At 50.5% G+C, this 16,374-nt stretch overlaps 3 protein-coding genes across 3 annotated transcripts; 1 reads left to right on the top strand and 2 right to left on the bottom strand.

Moving 5' to 3' along the window:
- Positions 1 to 7,121: 7,121 nt before the first annotated feature.
- On the bottom strand, positions 7,122 to 8,593 carry EV420DRAFT_1636517 (uncharacterized protein; the record flags this gene model as incomplete). Its single annotated transcript, XM_060476599.1, has 11 exons — positions 7,122 to 7,386; positions 7,442 to 7,467; positions 7,532 to 7,581; positions 7,632 to 7,660; positions 7,722 to 7,810; positions 7,864 to 8,111; positions 8,161 to 8,222; positions 8,257 to 8,283; positions 8,333 to 8,430; positions 8,478 to 8,506; positions 8,563 to 8,593. 11 exons carry the CDS (start codon positions 8,591 to 8,593, stop codon positions 7,122 to 7,124), a joined length of 954 nt encoding a protein of 317 aa, XP_060336792.1.
- Positions 8,594 to 10,929: 2,336 nt separating this feature from the next.
- On the top strand, positions 10,930 to 14,365 carry EV420DRAFT_1261563 (RNA dependent RNA polymerase-domain-containing protein; the record flags this gene model as incomplete). Its single annotated transcript, XM_060467076.1, has 9 exons — positions 10,930 to 11,225; positions 11,279 to 11,753; positions 11,797 to 11,896; positions 11,946 to 12,602; positions 12,655 to 12,834; positions 12,885 to 13,033; positions 13,081 to 13,186; positions 13,298 to 13,583; positions 13,633 to 14,365. The coding sequence occupies 9 exons, from the start codon at positions 10,930 to 10,932 to the stop codon at positions 14,363 to 14,365; spliced, it is 2,982 nt and encodes a 993-aa protein (XP_060336791.1).
- A 160-nt stretch (positions 14,366 to 14,525) lies between these two features.
- On the bottom strand, positions 14,526 to 16,295 carry EV420DRAFT_1326386 (uncharacterized protein). The gene is made up of 3 exons (XM_060468755.1): positions 15,907 to 16,295; positions 15,288 to 15,855; positions 14,526 to 15,231 (listed from the first exon to the last, which is right to left on the bottom strand). The coding sequence occupies exons 1-3, from the start codon at positions 16,012 to 16,014 to the stop codon at positions 14,849 to 14,851; spliced, it is 1,059 nt and encodes a 352-aa protein (XP_060336790.1). The 5' UTR covers positions 16,015 to 16,295; the 3' UTR covers positions 14,526 to 14,848.
- Positions 16,296 to 16,374: the final 79 nt, after the last annotated feature.

The following is a 16,374-nucleotide window of genomic DNA, read 5'->3' as shown; positions in this document are numbered from 1 at the left end:
TTCAGGACGACTACGTCTTGGTTGTCCCCTCTTCCTTGGTTGTGGTCCGCTCATCTGGACAGCAAATCTGCCTTGCGATTCTGGGCCCCCGGCTTGTGATGGAGGGTGAATTGGTACTCTGCCAATTCTGTTACCCATCGGGCTTGGCGTCGATTGAGCTTTTGGGGCTTTCGGAAGTATTGGAGATTAGAGTGGTCCGTCCAAATCTTGAAGTCCTCCCGTGCCCCCATGAGGTATTGGCGCCATTCCTCCAAGGCGATCATAATGGCAAGGAGTTCCTTGTCGTAGATTTCATAGTTCCGTTCAGTGACAGATAGGGCCCTGGAGAGAAAGGCTACTGGTCACCACTTCTCATTCTGCCACTGAGAGAGTACAGCCCCAATGGCCCCCTCACTCGAGTCAGCTTCTACTCGGAATTTCCCCTCATCCAACGGTATGGCTAACACCACGTCTTCTCGGAACAATTCCTTTAGCTTTTCAAATGCCTTTTGCTGAGCCTCCCCCCATCGCCATTCGACCTTCCCTGTGAGCGAGGTTAGGGGCTTAACATGCTTGCTATAGTCACGTATAAACCTCCGATAGAAATTGCAGAATCCTAAAAAGGACTGCAATTCTTGTTTTTTATGGGGAACTGGCCAGTCCAATAATCCAGCAATTTTTACTGGGTCCATCCGAATCTTCCCCTCACTGATAATCACTCCCAAGTATTCCGTCTCTTCCACTTCGAATTCACACTTCTCCGCCTTCAGGAACAGTTGGTTATCGCGGAGGATCTGTAGTACCCTCCATACGATACATCGGTGGTCCTCCTTCGACTTGGAGGCAATGAGAATATCGTCCAGGTAGACTGACACCTCTCCCGCAGCGATGAGGTCCTTGAAAATGTCATTCATCATCCACTGGAACGTGGCAGGAGAGTTGGTGAGTCCGAAAAACATCACCAACGGTTCGTAGAGGCCGCGATTGGTTCGAAACGCTGCCTTCCACTCATCTCCCCGTTTAATCCTTACATTGTTGTAGCCCCATCGCACATCCAGTTTGGTGAAGTACTTGGCCTTCTTCAGTCGGTCCATCAATTCTCCTATGAGCAGTAGCGGGTATCGATTTTTAACGGTCATTTCGTTGAGCTTTCGATAATCCTGTACCGGGCGTAGTTTTCCATCCTTTTTCTTGACGAAGAAGAAAGGCGACGCCATCAGAGATTTGGAGGCCTGGATACGACCTGTGGAAAGGTTCTCGTCGAGGAACTTATCTAGTTCCTCTTGTTTGGTGGGGTTAAGAGGGTAGACTTTGCAGTCGAGGTTGGCATTGGCGTTAGGGATTAACTCAATGGCATGGTCCCAGGGTTTTCGGGGAGGAAGCTCATCGAAATTCTCCTTGTCGAAGACATCTTTGAACTCACGATATTCTTCTGGTATGATCTCTTCAAAGGATTTCGTCTTTTTCTTGGCGTTAGCTTGGGCGGCGAGTTTGTTGGCTTTAGTCCCCATAGCTCGTACGTGAAAGGCTTCTTCAAAATCGATGACTAGGATGGTATCTCCCTCTTCATATTTGTCCCATCGGGAAGAGGGGTCCGTGTCGGGCAACGAAAAAGGAATCTTGCGACAAGCGCAGCGGGCGAGGGTAACGGCCCCGGTGTCCCAATCGATTAGCGGATTATGCCTCTGGAGCCAATCATGCCCAAGGAAGAGAGGCATGGTGCCGAGGTCTACCACGGCAAGTTCAATCCTCTCCACGTGGTCCCCGATCCGTAGCTGCACCTCAGCGTACTTGGTAATATCGCCCCCTTTGTTCCGAGTGCCGTCGGCATTATAGACCGGGACAGAACGGGCTGCCTTCTTGAGGTTTATCCCATGTTGGCGGACCCAGGCGTGGTCTATGGAACTTCCCGTGGCCCCGCTGTCCACTAAGGCCTTAAGAGCAAAGACGTCTTGAGTGTCTAAGGTTTCCAGCTGCACATTGATTGATACATTGCATCCCTTCCTCCCACGTATATACATGGGGGGTTTTCTCAGATCCTCCATCCATTCCCACCTGTCCCTGGCTTCCTTCGCCGTTTCCGGTTGCTCCTTGAGCGAGCCCCACAACTCGAGGGTCACCTCCCCGGTTTGTCGAGGGTGTATCCACTGCTTTAGGACGGCGAACGTGGCTGATTCGTCTTGGGCAAGTCGCAGCGCCCGACGAGTCCAATGTGTCTTAAAAGGCTCATAGTACATGTCCAAAATAGCCCTCTTTGCTTCGGGAGCCAACTTGGGTTCGGGGGTCACGAAAGACTTCCCCTTGGGTGTTGTGACTGGGATATCGGACCGTAGGTGGGCTTCTTCATCTTCGACTTCTTCCAGCGAGACACGAGATTTCTTGCCTTGAGGTGGCATTTGGTCACCGGGCCGAAAAGGGCCCCTCAGCAGCACTTGGGCACCTTCTGTCAAGGTGGGGGAGGAGGGCTCGCTGCCCTGTGTTCGGCCCTGGCCAAGGGCGCTTGTGCTCGGCGTTGTAACCTCCACTGTTAATCCATACTTATCCTCCTTCCTAACCTCAGCGGTACTCGCGGTAACTCTAGGCAGCCGCACACATATTGGCTCCCCAAGGGGGTCGACACCATTTGTGGGTGAGACCACTACTGAGTGCAGGTGGTCCCCTTGGTTCCCGGCCTCAGCTGCTTTGCCGCCACTGACGGGAGGAACAACTAGTGAAGGCCCGTCCGTCGGAGTCGTCGACCGTTTCTCCCTGCCGAGGCGACTGCCACCACGTCTGGCGCTGGTCTTGACTTGACCTGAGGCGCTTGCTGGGTTCTCCAGAACTTCCCCCATTCGGTCAAGCAGGGGTTCCGGAGGTTGGACAACCCCTCGGGGTTTATTGCTGGACGCAGGCTGCGTAGAGCGGCGGAAATCCCCTCCTACGCCTTTGGGTTGCTGCGATTCTTCCTTCTTAGTTTCTTCAACTGGTAACGTGGCGAAAAAGTTGGTATATTGTTCGTATGGAGTACCTACATATGTAGTATAAGTCCGGCTAGTAGTACATGAACGTGCACCAGATGAAACTAAGTCCTTGGCCGACGCCGTCGAATCGCTTATTTCGATGCCGGCTCATCTTTTGATGACTTCTCGTCCTTGACCTCTTCGATCTTCGTGTCCTTTCCTTTCTCCTCTTGTTCTGCCTCCGCGAGTAGTTGACGAAGTTGTTGAGCGGGAATCTTTTTGCGGGGTGGAAGTTTGACGGGGAGGCATTTCGATTTGTCCGTTGGGCATTTATGGTCTCGGCTCCACCCAGTGTTCCCACACTTGAAACACCGCTTATCGCTCCGTAGCTTGTCAATTTCCATCGGCTGTCCGGCACCACCATAGGTCGTTCCTGTGGCATCCTTCTTATCGCCACTAGGTCCTTGGCCTCCACCCTTCTGCGACGTTTGATTGCCTCGACCAGACCCTCCTTGGTTCTGAGAGGACTTACCGCCCAACCCTTGGGCGATTCCATATCGGTAGTTGGTGTCGATTCTTAGTACTCATGCCTTCCATGCTGCGTAGGTTGTGGGGCGCTCGTTGTCCCCATGCATAACCGTGTTTCATACTGTGGGGCGTATCACAGCTTCCACGGCTTCGAACATTTGCTTCTCGTCTCCGAACTCCTCGCATTTATGGGCCAACCTTTCGAACTTCATGAAGAACTCCACCGCTGACTTGAAGTCCGATTGATGGACCTTCTTCCATTCCTGCTTCCAGATGGCTAATTCGGCTACTTCGTGGAACTGGACGGTTATGTCATGGGAAAATTCTTCCCACGTGGGGAATCTCCAATGTCCTCTCGGGTCCTGGTAGCAATAGTATTGGTCGTTCCACCACTGCTTCGCTTCGCCCCGCAGATACCCTTGCACGAACGTAATTTGATAAGGGTTCTGCCCCTGGTCATTCATGGTGTAGTACATCGGGAAAACCTGGAAGTACATTTCGCAATGGTGGAGGAAGTGATTGATGTCCGAAGATTCTCCGGTGAAATACTCCGGCTGAGTGATCAACTTGGGTTTTACGTCATTCCACGGATTATTGACCGCCCCGGGCACCAATTGCCAGGGGGGAATAGGATCGGGTGGCAATGGCGGCATGGGTGGTACTGGTGGGTTAGGTGGTTGAGGGAGCGATCGAAGTCGTGGATTGTCCCCTGGAGGAGGATAACCTTCGAAGTTGGGGGGAAGCCCTCGACTGGTGGGCGGCTCCATCAGCGGCCGTGGGGGAACCGTGGATCCCTTGCCTTTGTCGGGGCGCGAGGGCCCTGCCCCTGCGTCCGCGTAGCTATCATCGTATCCATCGTCCTCCCCTCCTGCGCCAGCGGCGAAACTCATGGTTTCGAGGGGGTTGGGCATCGGTTGAGGGTGTCGATAGGGTTCGCACCCTGGTTGTTGGTTATCGGGGTGAACCTGGTTCCATACGGTTGCCGCCCTGTGCCAGGTTTCTACTTCCAGTATGTTCTTCATTAGGTATACATCGCCTATAAACTTGGCGTGTCGGTAGTCTTCTCCCACCTCGGTGAAAAGCCACTGCAGGTCCTTCTCCATGTCCTCCATCATGATCTCATACAGGCCGTGCCACGGGAGGAGATTAAAGATGGCTGGGACCGGGCTCGTCTGGTTGAGGAGAACCGCCCTTACTGCCTCCATCACCATCTTTTTGAGGGACTGGTTTGGGGGTCGACTGGGCATCTTTTGCCGCCTTCCTCTCTTGGGCGAGGCGGTCGATCTCCTTGTTTCTTCTCCACCTTCCGATATCGGAGTCCTCATCGTTGATCTCGGACTCGTACACATTCCATGCTCTTCTCCTTGCTTCAAGGTCTGTTCCGGCTCGTTGTACGTTTCCGGAATATCTGAGGGCAGCAGTGCGCTGTCGGTTTTCGACTTCGGCGGGGGTGGCGTCGGGTTCGAGGGGAAGGTCGTAATGTCCATTGGGTCCAAGAAGGGCGGCGATTTCAGCCCTTCAGATGCATGCATCATTTTCTCTTGCGGCGTCCATTCGGGCCTGTGCTTCTGGGGCGAGCCGGGCATCTCGTGAGAGCTCGAGCAACTCGACAAGGGTGTGGTAGAGAAGGGGCCACGGGCGCTGGTAGCGAGGGACGGGGTCGGCGAATGCTCGCCCTGCGACCGACGGTACAAAAGTGGCGATGGGGGCAAGGTCCCCGGCTCCGGCAATTGACCCAAGTTCCTCGGGGTTGTAATCCGGGAACTCAGCCCAGAGCTGCTGATCCGTCGGTTCAGCCCTGGGGACGGGGGATTGGATCGTGTTGGTTTCCGGTATGGTAGGGAGGGGCCGCTCGGGCGGCTCTCTGGCCACAGGAGCCTCTTTCCCTGTGTCGGCATAGACCCAGCTGGTTCGTGGGTACCAGGCGATGGGAGGCCCCCTGTTTGTAGGCCAAACAGGTCCATGGGCCCTTGCGTCATTTGAACGGGAGGTAGTTGCGGCAGAGGCCCCAAGGCTAAGCTCTCCGGGATCTTCATCGTAGTCATCTCCTGTCTCTCTTCGCTCGTACCTCCTCCTTTCGGCGCCCCAGTCGGCGTCCGTCCACTTCGTTCGGGAACGTCCACTCCAGTTGTCTCCGGTATCGGCTGCATCTTCCTCCTCGTCCGGGTAGAGGTCACCGAGGAGGTCTTCGAGTCGGACCCTTTCGAGGTCTGTGAGCTCGTCCCCTTCGAACTCAGTGTCAGCGCTTTCTTCGCCCTTGTCCACAGGCCCACGGACTTGTCCTCTGACTCCGTCGGTACTTGACTTGCCTTCGACTGGAGACTGGTCAAAGAGGCCTGGAAGGGGTGAGTCTCCTCTGTCGAGGAATATGCCCCGGGTGTCGGTGATATCAACTGACTCGGCAGAGGCGCTTCTGTAGGAGTCGGTGCTCGACTCTGAGGATCGCGAGCTGGACTGCGACGATCCATAGAGGGACTCTCCAGGTCCAGCGGGTGTGAGGGGTCGGCCATCGCGTAGGGTTTGTTGAGATGCTGCAGGAATGACGATTATGGGTGGAGGGTACGCGGGTGTGCTGGGCACGTAATGGAAGGGTAGCTGAGCGCGAACCCTTCTCTGTTGATGGCAGCAGCGGTGTAGTTGGTACAAAGAAATGGACAAGAAAAAGAGTATAAAAATTGCGGAGATTGCGGGAATGGCGTCGGACCAGGGCATCCGTGCGTGGATCTATTCTTCGTATAGTCCAATGGTTACGATTAACCATGCGACTGTTAGGACAGGATAGAGTTCACTAGTCGTGATCAGCACAATAATGGCTGAGACTGCGATCGCCTGGATGACTACTGTGATTGGCGTCAGTTTGGAGGATGGGTTAGAGTCGGACAATCCCAGTGTAGAGTCCTATAAGATAGGCCGCGAGTAGAGGGGCCGGTATATAGAATCGACACAGGAAAATGGTGATTACTACCCTTGTTAACGCTGCGGCTAACGGGTCTTGTAGTAGGAAAGGCAGGACCCGAAGGACGACTGCCGTGAGGATGATTATGGGATAGATGTTGGGCAGCGTTCGATGCTGAGCAACGTGGGGTCGAGCTTCGGCTAAATGTTAGCCACTAACTCGAATTGACTTAGATCAAACTAGGATCGCTACTCGCACTTCGGTAGATGATACTCTAGCAGGTCAAAGGCGATAACAAGGCAGCGAGCAAACGAGAAAGTCACGAAGCAAGGAGTTCGATGTTAGGTAGATTAAACCTTAGCCGAAGCTGGGGTTTAGACCAGCTGAGGCTCTACTTAAATACACTTGGATGTGCTAATAATAGTACTGCGGGAACTTGTCCGTGATGATCGCATATGAGTAATCAGGCTGAGTAAAACGAATAAAATGAATAAATCGTAACAACCTTTTGGAATTTATATCCTCGATTGGAACTTTTTGTATACGAATATTGTTTCATAGATTCTTAGCTTATACCTAACTTCAATTATATCTGTTTCTTCTTCCTCCGGGTATTGTACAGATAGTTCTACGATAGTACGCTACTAGAAGTACACCTTTTCGATAATACAGGTGATACATCATTTGATACGTTATGAACGGATTTTGTTAGGCCGAATGGGCTGAGACGGCTCGTCGTTAATCGTGGGGCCTTAAACATCATGCTTCAAGATCAAGCATCACCAAGCCCGCTCGTTGTACACTCCGATCCGCGTGGTTTTCATTGCGTCAAGTTGATCCGACCTCGACGCTTCCTCATCATCCAATTCACGAGAACACTCTTCAACGATGATTTCTCCTTCGGTGTTGCCTCTTCTCCAGTTGACTCGGCTCAGCTCGACGTTATTGAGGAGCCAGACGGTATCGGATCCGAGATGCGCAGCGAGGGAATGAATGCTGAACATGACACGGGACACGGCTATTGATGTGACGGTAACGAGGAAGCTGCCAAGACGGTCAATTGCCAGGTACTTTCGAGGGGCGGTGTTGGGTGCCTTACTTTGAGTACATGACAACGATGTTAAGCTATGGCGGTTCATCATCAGATGGATCAGGAAGATGCAAGACGAGGGTTTGTGATCGAGCTCACTTGAGGATAATTATCAAAGAAAGATCCGATAGATGTGAACCCTACAGAGACTGGAAGGTGTTAGCTAGATGCTATGGAGATGTCTCTTCGGGGCCCTTACCGAAGACAATGAAGAAGAATAGACCGCCGCTGTTTGGGATAAGGCGATCAGTGTTCGGTGATATCAGGGTGAGTAGTGAAGCGCTCGTACTCTCTGAGAAGACGTTTCATTACTGGCGCTTGTTTTAACGTGCGACGGTTCTGCAGAGCACGGAAGGCGGTCAGGATGTATAGAAGCGTCTGTAGTGTTTGTTAGTTGTTGAACATTATTCTCGTGATGGATATACACGTACATGCAGAAACAACGAAGGCAAGTAGATGCGCCAGAACATGGGTGGACGGGAAACTTGACAACCTAGAACTTCGAAATGGATGAATTCCGGTGAAGGGGGTATATCTGCTTGGAGGATTTTGACTTTCAGGGCGGCTACGATTGAGAATAACATCGAGGTAGTTAATGATAAGATAAATGAGGAGACTGTAATTATTCGGATCTTCTTGCTGGCGGAGAAGAGATACCATACTCGAAGGACGAGCATTGCTATGGACTTGGTTATCGACTGGGAGTGACCTGAGTTGGAGGAACGAACCTTGAATTATGGCAATTGCTGTTATGTTACCAACGAAGATAAATTCCAGCGCTGGAACACAACTTTTATACCAGAAGTAAGCGGCGGTATACTTACCGAGGTGGTATATCAGAAAACTTACAACTGTGGATGTCGTGAGTACATGTTAAGGCGACATTATACGTCGACTTACTTGCCCTCCAGGATGAGGTAAGGATAGCACTGCAAGATGTACAGTGAGCAGAGGAGCAAAATAAATGCAATGCTAGAGACGTGCCAATCATGTGAAACCTGGCCTCATTGTCAGCTATCCCGGCAAGAATGACGTACGGACTTACGATAGCATGAAGAGTGCAAAGTAACGATTCTATGCAAACACATGATCAATGCGGCTCTCACGTTCGACGGAAGAAGATTCCAAACCGTCAAAAACAACAGTCGTGAAATGGTCCATCTTCCGTGCCAAAAATATGCAACCTTGTGACGTGAAGGTGTGAAAAAGAGTGAAAGATGTGAAATGAGGTGTATCACCTCTTCATCAAAAGTTATCAACCACTGAGGATTGCACATTAATAAAAGCATGTATCAATCGAAGTGACTCGGACGTACTTCGTAAACTGTGCGACATGTGGTTAGAAACAGCTGCATGAGAGAGAAGATGTCCGTACCAAATAGTGAAAAGAAGGCAATGGAGACAATCCGGGTAGTTTCTGCTCCTGTGAAGGAGGCCAAGATGGAAGAAGATGAAAGTGAATCCCCCATAGACAGCCAGCTGGAAGATAGAGTCAGGATAAAGACGGTCTGTTCTACAGCACCAGGCAAAGAAGCCACCTAAGGGATGGGGATGAAGCAACTTTACAGCTGGCTACCCGTATTTATCACGGACTCGGCGGCATTCCCCTAGAAGACTTGGCGACAGGATTCACGGCACATTTATGAAACAATCGTTCCTATGCTGATGATATCTCCCAGCGTCTCGACGAGTCTCACCAGTTTGTTGCGCACCTTGTGTATATGCACCGGGCGGTATCATCTCAGGACAGTGAAGGGGAACATCGTCAAACCCGCTCAGCACTTAGACCGGTGGTAAATTGTCGTCCGTCGCCGGTGCGAAATCTTCTTGATTGATATAGGCCAAAACAAGCGCACAACAAGCGCAACTAGTTCGCTCAGCCTGAGTACCTGTGTCAATCAAGCAGTTGAAGAAAGAAAAAACTTGGTTCAGATGGAAAAGCTGGAACTTCTGGTGCACAGCTGACAGGAACACGGGGAAGAGAGGTAAGAATTTATTTTAGGATTAATCTAGATAGGCACTTGTTGATCTGGTTCCGTGAATCTAGAATTTCAAATTGCTTCCTCTTTCAGACGACGACCTTCTCTTCGAGGCGTTTTCCCTTCCTATCTATCACTCGAATACTGGCGACACCTTGAGCGAAGCAAGAAGTCATATATGGCACAATGGCACCGCAGTCCACATATGTACGTCTCCCATGTCGTTAGGCGGGAGCAATTCCAGCTGCAGCTCTCTTTCAGGATACCCAAGGCTACGAATTTGTGGACGATGAAAGAGAAATAATGATGTTCGACCCTAAGCGTAGGCACGCCTATCTTATATTGTACCACAGTCGCTCATCTCGCGCTCACAGAACAAACAGCCAGCGGCGAACGACGGGGGCAGATGAAACGTTCAGTGCATTCCCTGGTTGCGAATACCCATTTTGACGCGGATATTTAGAGAATAATGCAGTGCCATCAAGCTCAAGCTCAGGATTTACAGTGACGGCACAGGGATCGCCAGTGAAGAGGACAGGTATACGTTTCTGTTCTCTCCCTACCTCATTACCGCTCAAACATTACGTCGACACAGGACCACAACCACCGAAACGAGAAGATTCAGATCAATGGGTCGACGTTTCATTAAATAACTGCAGTAAGTTAATTACAATGACCATATTGCAGTACTCTTCATTCTACTTGTAGCACCTTCTCGAAACACAAACTCGCACTCAACGGGAGTCACGCCTATCAAAAAGGGCATGTCAACGATCCAGATATCGTCGCCTCAGGGTCCTCCGAAGGATGTCATTGGTATATACATTACACTTTCCTTTCATACATTCATTAAACGGTGCACTAGTTCTTTCCAGCGACTCGGAAGACGAGCCTGTAAACCCATTCCGGAAACGAAATCCATCTCCTCCCGATGCCTCTCCGTCGCCTTCTAAGATACGGAAGGCCAACTCTCAAACCGTTACGCCTTCCTCCTCACGCAAAGCGGACCCAATGAGTTCAATCTCTGCCAATGTCACGTTAACTCGACCAAAAAGGACACCTGTCTCCGGTCGTTCAACTGGCACTCCAGTAGCCTCCGGATCGTCGATTTCAGCGCCAAGATCTTTTCCCAAGCACACGCCAACTCCCATGTCATCTATACCTCTTCATACTTCTTCCATATCATCTCCCGGCTCTTTCAATCGCCCGTCGATAGGGAAATTCCCAGATGACGATAGTTCAGAATCTGACTCTGCAACCGAGTCCGATGGCTTCTTTTCTTCTCCTCGCCATGGCGCACCGCCCTCCTTCACTGCTCTCCGCCATGCGAGAACGTCTACTGAGGAACTATGGGCTAGTGTTGGTATGGATGTTGATGTTCCCGACGATACCAGTATTTCCTCGGGGAAGGGAAAACAACCTGTCATACCTGCAGCCGTTCCGGCCTTTCCTTCTGATGGCACCGATACGGAAACTGACACAGATATGAACACCTCGAGCTCAGATGCAGAGAGGTTGATGTCCCAGGGCTCATTTATCCACCATCTGTTCAAAGGCGGAGTTGAGCTGCCTACCAACATAGTTGCACATGATTCAGCAGTCCAAAAGTTGTTCGATGACAAGGAGATCTCGTGGGGCGTCCAATGGGAATTGGCGCGTGGAGTGTCGACAAACTCCTGGACGTGGTATGATGTCAAGGAAAAGCTCATTTCGTCGAATTCGCTGTGCGGCACGGATGAAGACGTCTTGTTTAAAGTCGCATCGATCATGAAGAACCGACCTTTTTTCAGTGCTTCACTGGAATACAAAATCGGGTTCGTACTTTACATCTAGCGTAATATTCTTCTCAATTTGAATGTCTCTTTAGGAAGCAGATGATGCTCGAGCAGCTGGCACTTATGGAGAACCAAGGTCGTGGCCTCGGCCCTATGAGAGATTTCCATGGCGAGACCCACTGGTATGGCGGACAAATCCAGCAGATCGGCCACCTCATCGAACTCCAGAAAGACAAGTTCAAAGTCGAATTGCAGCCATTGGAGATGCGCAAGTCAACACGTTTTGCGCGCTTTTTGGGCTCTCGTCGGATGCTGCAGATTCGCGTATCTGATAAACTCTTGATGCGCGCCGAAAAGCCCATCAGGGAATTCCTGACTCAAAAGTTTGTTATCTGCGGACGTGTCTTTGTTCCGTGGGTGCCAAAGGAAGGTTCTCTGTATCTTGTCGAGGGCAACGAAGATTTCGAGCGAAGAAGCCGAAGATGGTGCGGCGATCAGTACCGCTTGTCGTATCCTACTATTTTAGAATGGCACAATCCTGCAGCGCTGAATTCGAAACAGGCGCGTGTTGGTCCATAATAGCGTTGGCTATTGATTGACGTCTTGCTAGCCCATTGCGAAATATGTCACGAGGAATACGCTTGGATTGTCGACTTCGATTCCTGGTTTAATTTTTGAAGAGAGAAATATCCTGGAGATTGAGGACGAAAGTAAGATAATATTTGACTTGAAAATACCTTTTTCTGACATCAGCGATAGCCACTCCCGATTGGAACGGCGAAGGGAAACCTTCCGCAGATCAGCTCATGACTGATGGGTGCGGGTTTATCAACGAGTCCGCCCTCAGAAGCATAACTACCCTGCTCGGGCTTTCTGTCATGCCGACCGCTGTTCAAGGTCGTATCGCTGGTAGCAAGGGACTGTGGATACGCCATCCCAACAACTTTGATGAAGAGTACAAAATCTGGATCCGACCTTCTCAGAAGAAGATCAACTATGAGCGGCTCGATTATTCTCATCGCATTCTTGATATCGTCAGCACTGGGAGCTCATCGTCAAGTAGTGCACTTTCTTCCCAGACCCTTCTCAACCTGGCCTTCAATGGCGTGCCCGAAGCCGTTCTGGTTGAGCTACTAAAGGAAGGACTGAAGAGGACGGTGGATCCTCTCATGGAGAAGAAGGGCAGGTTCGCAGATGCAGGCCTTTGGGCAGCTGTGAACCATGCTGGTGGTGTGAGCAGTGCGAGGATACAAAGGCTTGCTGGAGGTCTCGCTCGGGTTCTGGGGTACGCCCGACGGGAATGGAATGTTGAGATTGTCTATGACGATAAACGGGACGGCGACAAGAAGGTTCCTGGTGATGATACAGAGGAGGAATTACCGCCCATTAGTACGGGTCGGAACGAGTATAGTGGTGGTGCGGTATCCTCGCAGTCTACTCATGCACATGTCCTGATCATGGTTTTTAGAACCCGTGTCTCTTCACGAAGTTGCCCTTGATCTTATCCAAGCGGGATTTACTCCCTCAAAGTCCCACTTTTTGCGAGAGAAGATCAAGTACATCATTGGCACGGCAATCAAATCGGCGATAGAAAAGTTCCGCATTCCGCTCCCCGAGGGAAAGTCTGCAGAGGCTTTCGTTATCCCTGGTCTATATCTCTTCCCTGTTTCGCTTGCTGTATTAATTGTCATTTTACAGATCCAACGGGTCTCTTACGTCCTGGAGAGATATTCTACTATTCTTCAAAGGCGATCCTGGATACAGAGACGAATAAAGAGTTCAACATCTTGGAGGGTGACGTGTTGATCGGCAGGTACCCACTGAGACTTGCGTCGGATATTCAGAAGGTAAATTTCAATGGGATTCTATGAATTAACTGTTGACGGTTTTGTAGGTTCGCGCTGTTAACATACGAGAGCTTCACGAGTACAAGAATGTAATCGTCGTCTCTATTCAAGGGGATAAGAGTCTCATGACACTTCTCAGTGGCGGAGGTTGGTGTCCCATCTAGTATGACTGGTTTACGTTGCTGATGCTATCTCTTTCAGATTTTGATGGAGGTAAACCACGTTTTTCAAACGTCATCGCTCAATAGCTAACCCTTTTGTTAGATGTCTGCTTCCTTCTGTGGTTGATGTCGCTCGTCCAAAATTTTCAGAACAAGCCATTGCGTCCTCCGCCAGAAGGTTTCATGCAAACACATTTCGAACGGGATATTCAGTCGGTCGCACAATTTCAGGAATGCGTCGAGCAAAATCAGCGTACCCAGTCAGACTTCGTGAACATCCTAATGACCGGTCTCACGAATGGGAGGGTTGGCTTGTATTCGACATTCCACGATAACTCTGTCCGAAAGTATGGATACGACAGTGATCAGTCAATCCTGCTTTCTTATATGTATGCTCATGTCATTTTCTATGCATTTATATTGGTGACCTTGTCATAGGTTCAATACTTTACTGGACGCTGGTAAAACCGGCCATCGATTACGACTTGAATCCTACCGCGACCATGACAAGAATTTCAAGAATCCGGGTCGCTCAGCTTCCGACGGGCGTCCTTTTATCCTGGACATACTGTCGGACGTTGGCAACTCATTGAGGGACGACATTCTGAAGGAGTATGAACAACACAGGGTTAATAGCGGATCTGACGCCGACCTTCTCAAGCCACTGCTAGACATCAAAAGACGCGTGGCTGCAGCAGATGCCGGTAATCCTCAGCATCAAAATGCGTGCGAGTTCCTCAAGCAAGAGCTGGAACTAGTCCAAAAACATGTCCGTCGAGCTCAATCTGAGTATAAAAAGATCTGGTGGGGCTCGGGCTCGGCTTCGACATTCTCTACCGGAAAGAACAAGAACAAGAAGGAAGGAGACCAAAAGGAGGATCAGGTACGAAAGGTTGCGGCCTTGTACGCGTCTGAAGTACCTGGAATCTGCATCATGTCGGCCGGGGAAGTTGCGCGCGTCAAGGCTTCGTTTGTGTATCAGGACACGTCTCGGTCCAACGAGAATTTTGCGTTCAAAATGGCGTTCAAGGACCTTTGTGATATCAAGGCAAGGGAGTCGGCTGATGGGGCTGCGGTTGTGACGAGGTCTTTGGATGACATGAAGTCGTTTCCTACTGCTGCGAGGAAGCTTATTGAGACTGGTTTGGAGATGGAGCAGCGTGTATCATAAATTTCTTGTTGATGGATCTGTATCGCATGTACATATATCTGTAGCATAGTCTTGTGTATATTGGTGTATTGTAGTAGGTTGACCAACACTCAGTATCTTGTCTTGGCGAATCATGACGGGCCAATAGAATTTATCGTATTAGTTCCTTCGAGTGTACTGGGGTGGAAAGTTTTCATGAAGACAGTGCGTAGTGTGACTTGTATTCCCTGGCTGTACGTTATCGAATGGGGAACACAGTAGATTAATAGGATGTAGGTAGTAGTACTGTATCACAAACAATGGATAGTAGGCCATACAACATAGTCCATAGCGATTTACCTCGCGAGGCATACGAGCTGGTATATTTATGCCGAGTCTGATGGATGGATAACAAAAAAGAACGCGAGTCGGCATGGGTAGTGAAAGCTCCAAAGGCATATCAAAGCAGATCTGAATCAATAAAGGTTAAATATCGTAGGTTAAAGCGCGTGTGATGGTACTACACTACGGCTGGGGCCAGTTTTGTCCGGTGGCGATGGCCATCCGTGGAGGCGACTGGGGCATCTCTGTACGAACAGACGAGACTGCCATATTCGTTTTCGTGAAAAGTTCCTCAGAAGGCAAACCGTACGACCGAGCCACCATGGATGGTGTGTACGCCTGTTGTTGTTGAAGAGCGGCAAGGAGGCTCGAAGACGCGGAAGGATTGTTGGCAGCCAGAGCATTGGCAAATTCGGCGTGATTTTGAGCTGAATCAGCCAGAAGGCTATCGGCGCTGCCATCGCTGGGGACCTGGCGTTTGTTGTGAGTATGAACTTTGAGGTGCTGGAGGAGATTATCATGTCGGTTGAAGAATTTTTCGCAAGCCGGGTATGTACATTTGAATGCTAGTTTAAATTATTAGTCAGTAATATTTTTGAAAGGTGGCTAAACACAAACTCACGTTTCTCGTGCGTGTGAATGGAGCGGATATGGCGCTTCAGATGTTCTCCTCGATGAAAACACTTGCCGCAACCTTCCACCGAACAAACATATGTCCGTTTGTCCTTCTTCAAATCCTCCGGTTGCAACACCACCGTTGTAGGAACCCTTCGACCGCGACTTTTCTTGGTAAGATTGGGGACTGGGACCGGTAAATTTGCGCGTGACCGGGGACCGCGACGCTCTGCGGGTGCATTCGAATCATCCAACCCATCCAGGAACGTTACATTGTTCGAATTTGGAGCGGGTATATCCGCGGAGGAACTGGCTGCAGAATTTTCGCGAGAAGACGGAGTCGGTGGTGGAACGCTGGCTGCCTCGCCTTGTCCTTTTTGAGAAGCGCGTTTACGATAGGTACGGGATTTCTTCGCCGGTGGAGGTGACTCGCTGTCACGATCGAGAGCGTTATCCTCGAGTACCCGTCGTTTCGATAAACGTCCCGTTCGTGAGCGAGTCAAGGGCCTGTGGGGTGGCGACGAGGCACGAATTTCAGAAGTTTCGGGTGCATTCTTCGTGTCGTCGGTGCTGCCCTGAGGTAACGTCTGAGTGGGGCATCTAGCCTTAGGAACCGCCAAACACACCTTTTCCTGCTCATCGCGCGACACGACGTCCTCTTCCTTGACGACGGAGGCCGCCTCTGCTCTATGATCAACGTTAGCCTCCTTTTCCGAACTCTGTGGGTCGACCATCGTATTCGCTGTTCGCTGTTCGAGGTATGCTGACAGGGGCCTCAGCTGAAAATTATATCGGTCAACAGTTCCTTCATCGTCGATGAGAGCTACGACAACGAATACCTGGCAAGTGACGGTGAAAAATTGGAGAAATAAAAGTGAGGAAGTGGTAGATGGGAAAGGAGCTAGGGGCAAGAAATGAGCCCCTGAGTCGTTGGGGATGGATACTCGGCGGAACCTTTTTTTCACGTATTGTTCACGTGCCCTCCGGCTTTCTCCGTACAATCACGGCATGCCGGACCGGCAGATACCCTTTCCACATGGACCGTGAGCTACCGAGGTAGATTAGTTTGCGCTTATTTACCTGAGCTGTATCAG

Source organism: Desarmillaria tabescens (assembly GCF_030435595.1).
Source record: "Desarmillaria tabescens strain CCBAS 213 chromosome Unknown EV420scaffold_4, whole genome shotgun sequence".
NCBI classification, from domain to species: Eukaryota; Fungi; Basidiomycota; class Agaricomycetes; order Agaricales; family Physalacriaceae; genus Desarmillaria; species Desarmillaria tabescens.
This window is presented reverse-complemented; position numbering and strand designations above follow the sequence as displayed.

What these genes read in the sequence shown, in the direction of transcription:
- EV420DRAFT_1326386 (XM_060468755.1), bottom strand. Translation starts at nt 16,014, where the DNA reads ATGGTCGACCCACAGAGTTCGGAAAAGGAGGCTAACGTTGATCATAGA. An exon ending in CGCGCGATGAGCAGGAAAAG is followed by an intron (nt 15,856 to 15,906) that starts GTGTGTTTGGCG and finishes ACGTTACCTCAG; the next exon opens with GGCAGCACCGACGACACGAA. An exon ending in CATTCACACGCACGAGAAAC is followed by an intron (nt 15,232 to 15,287) that starts GTGAGTTTGTGT and finishes AATTTAAACTAG; the next exon opens with CATTCAAATGTACATACCCG.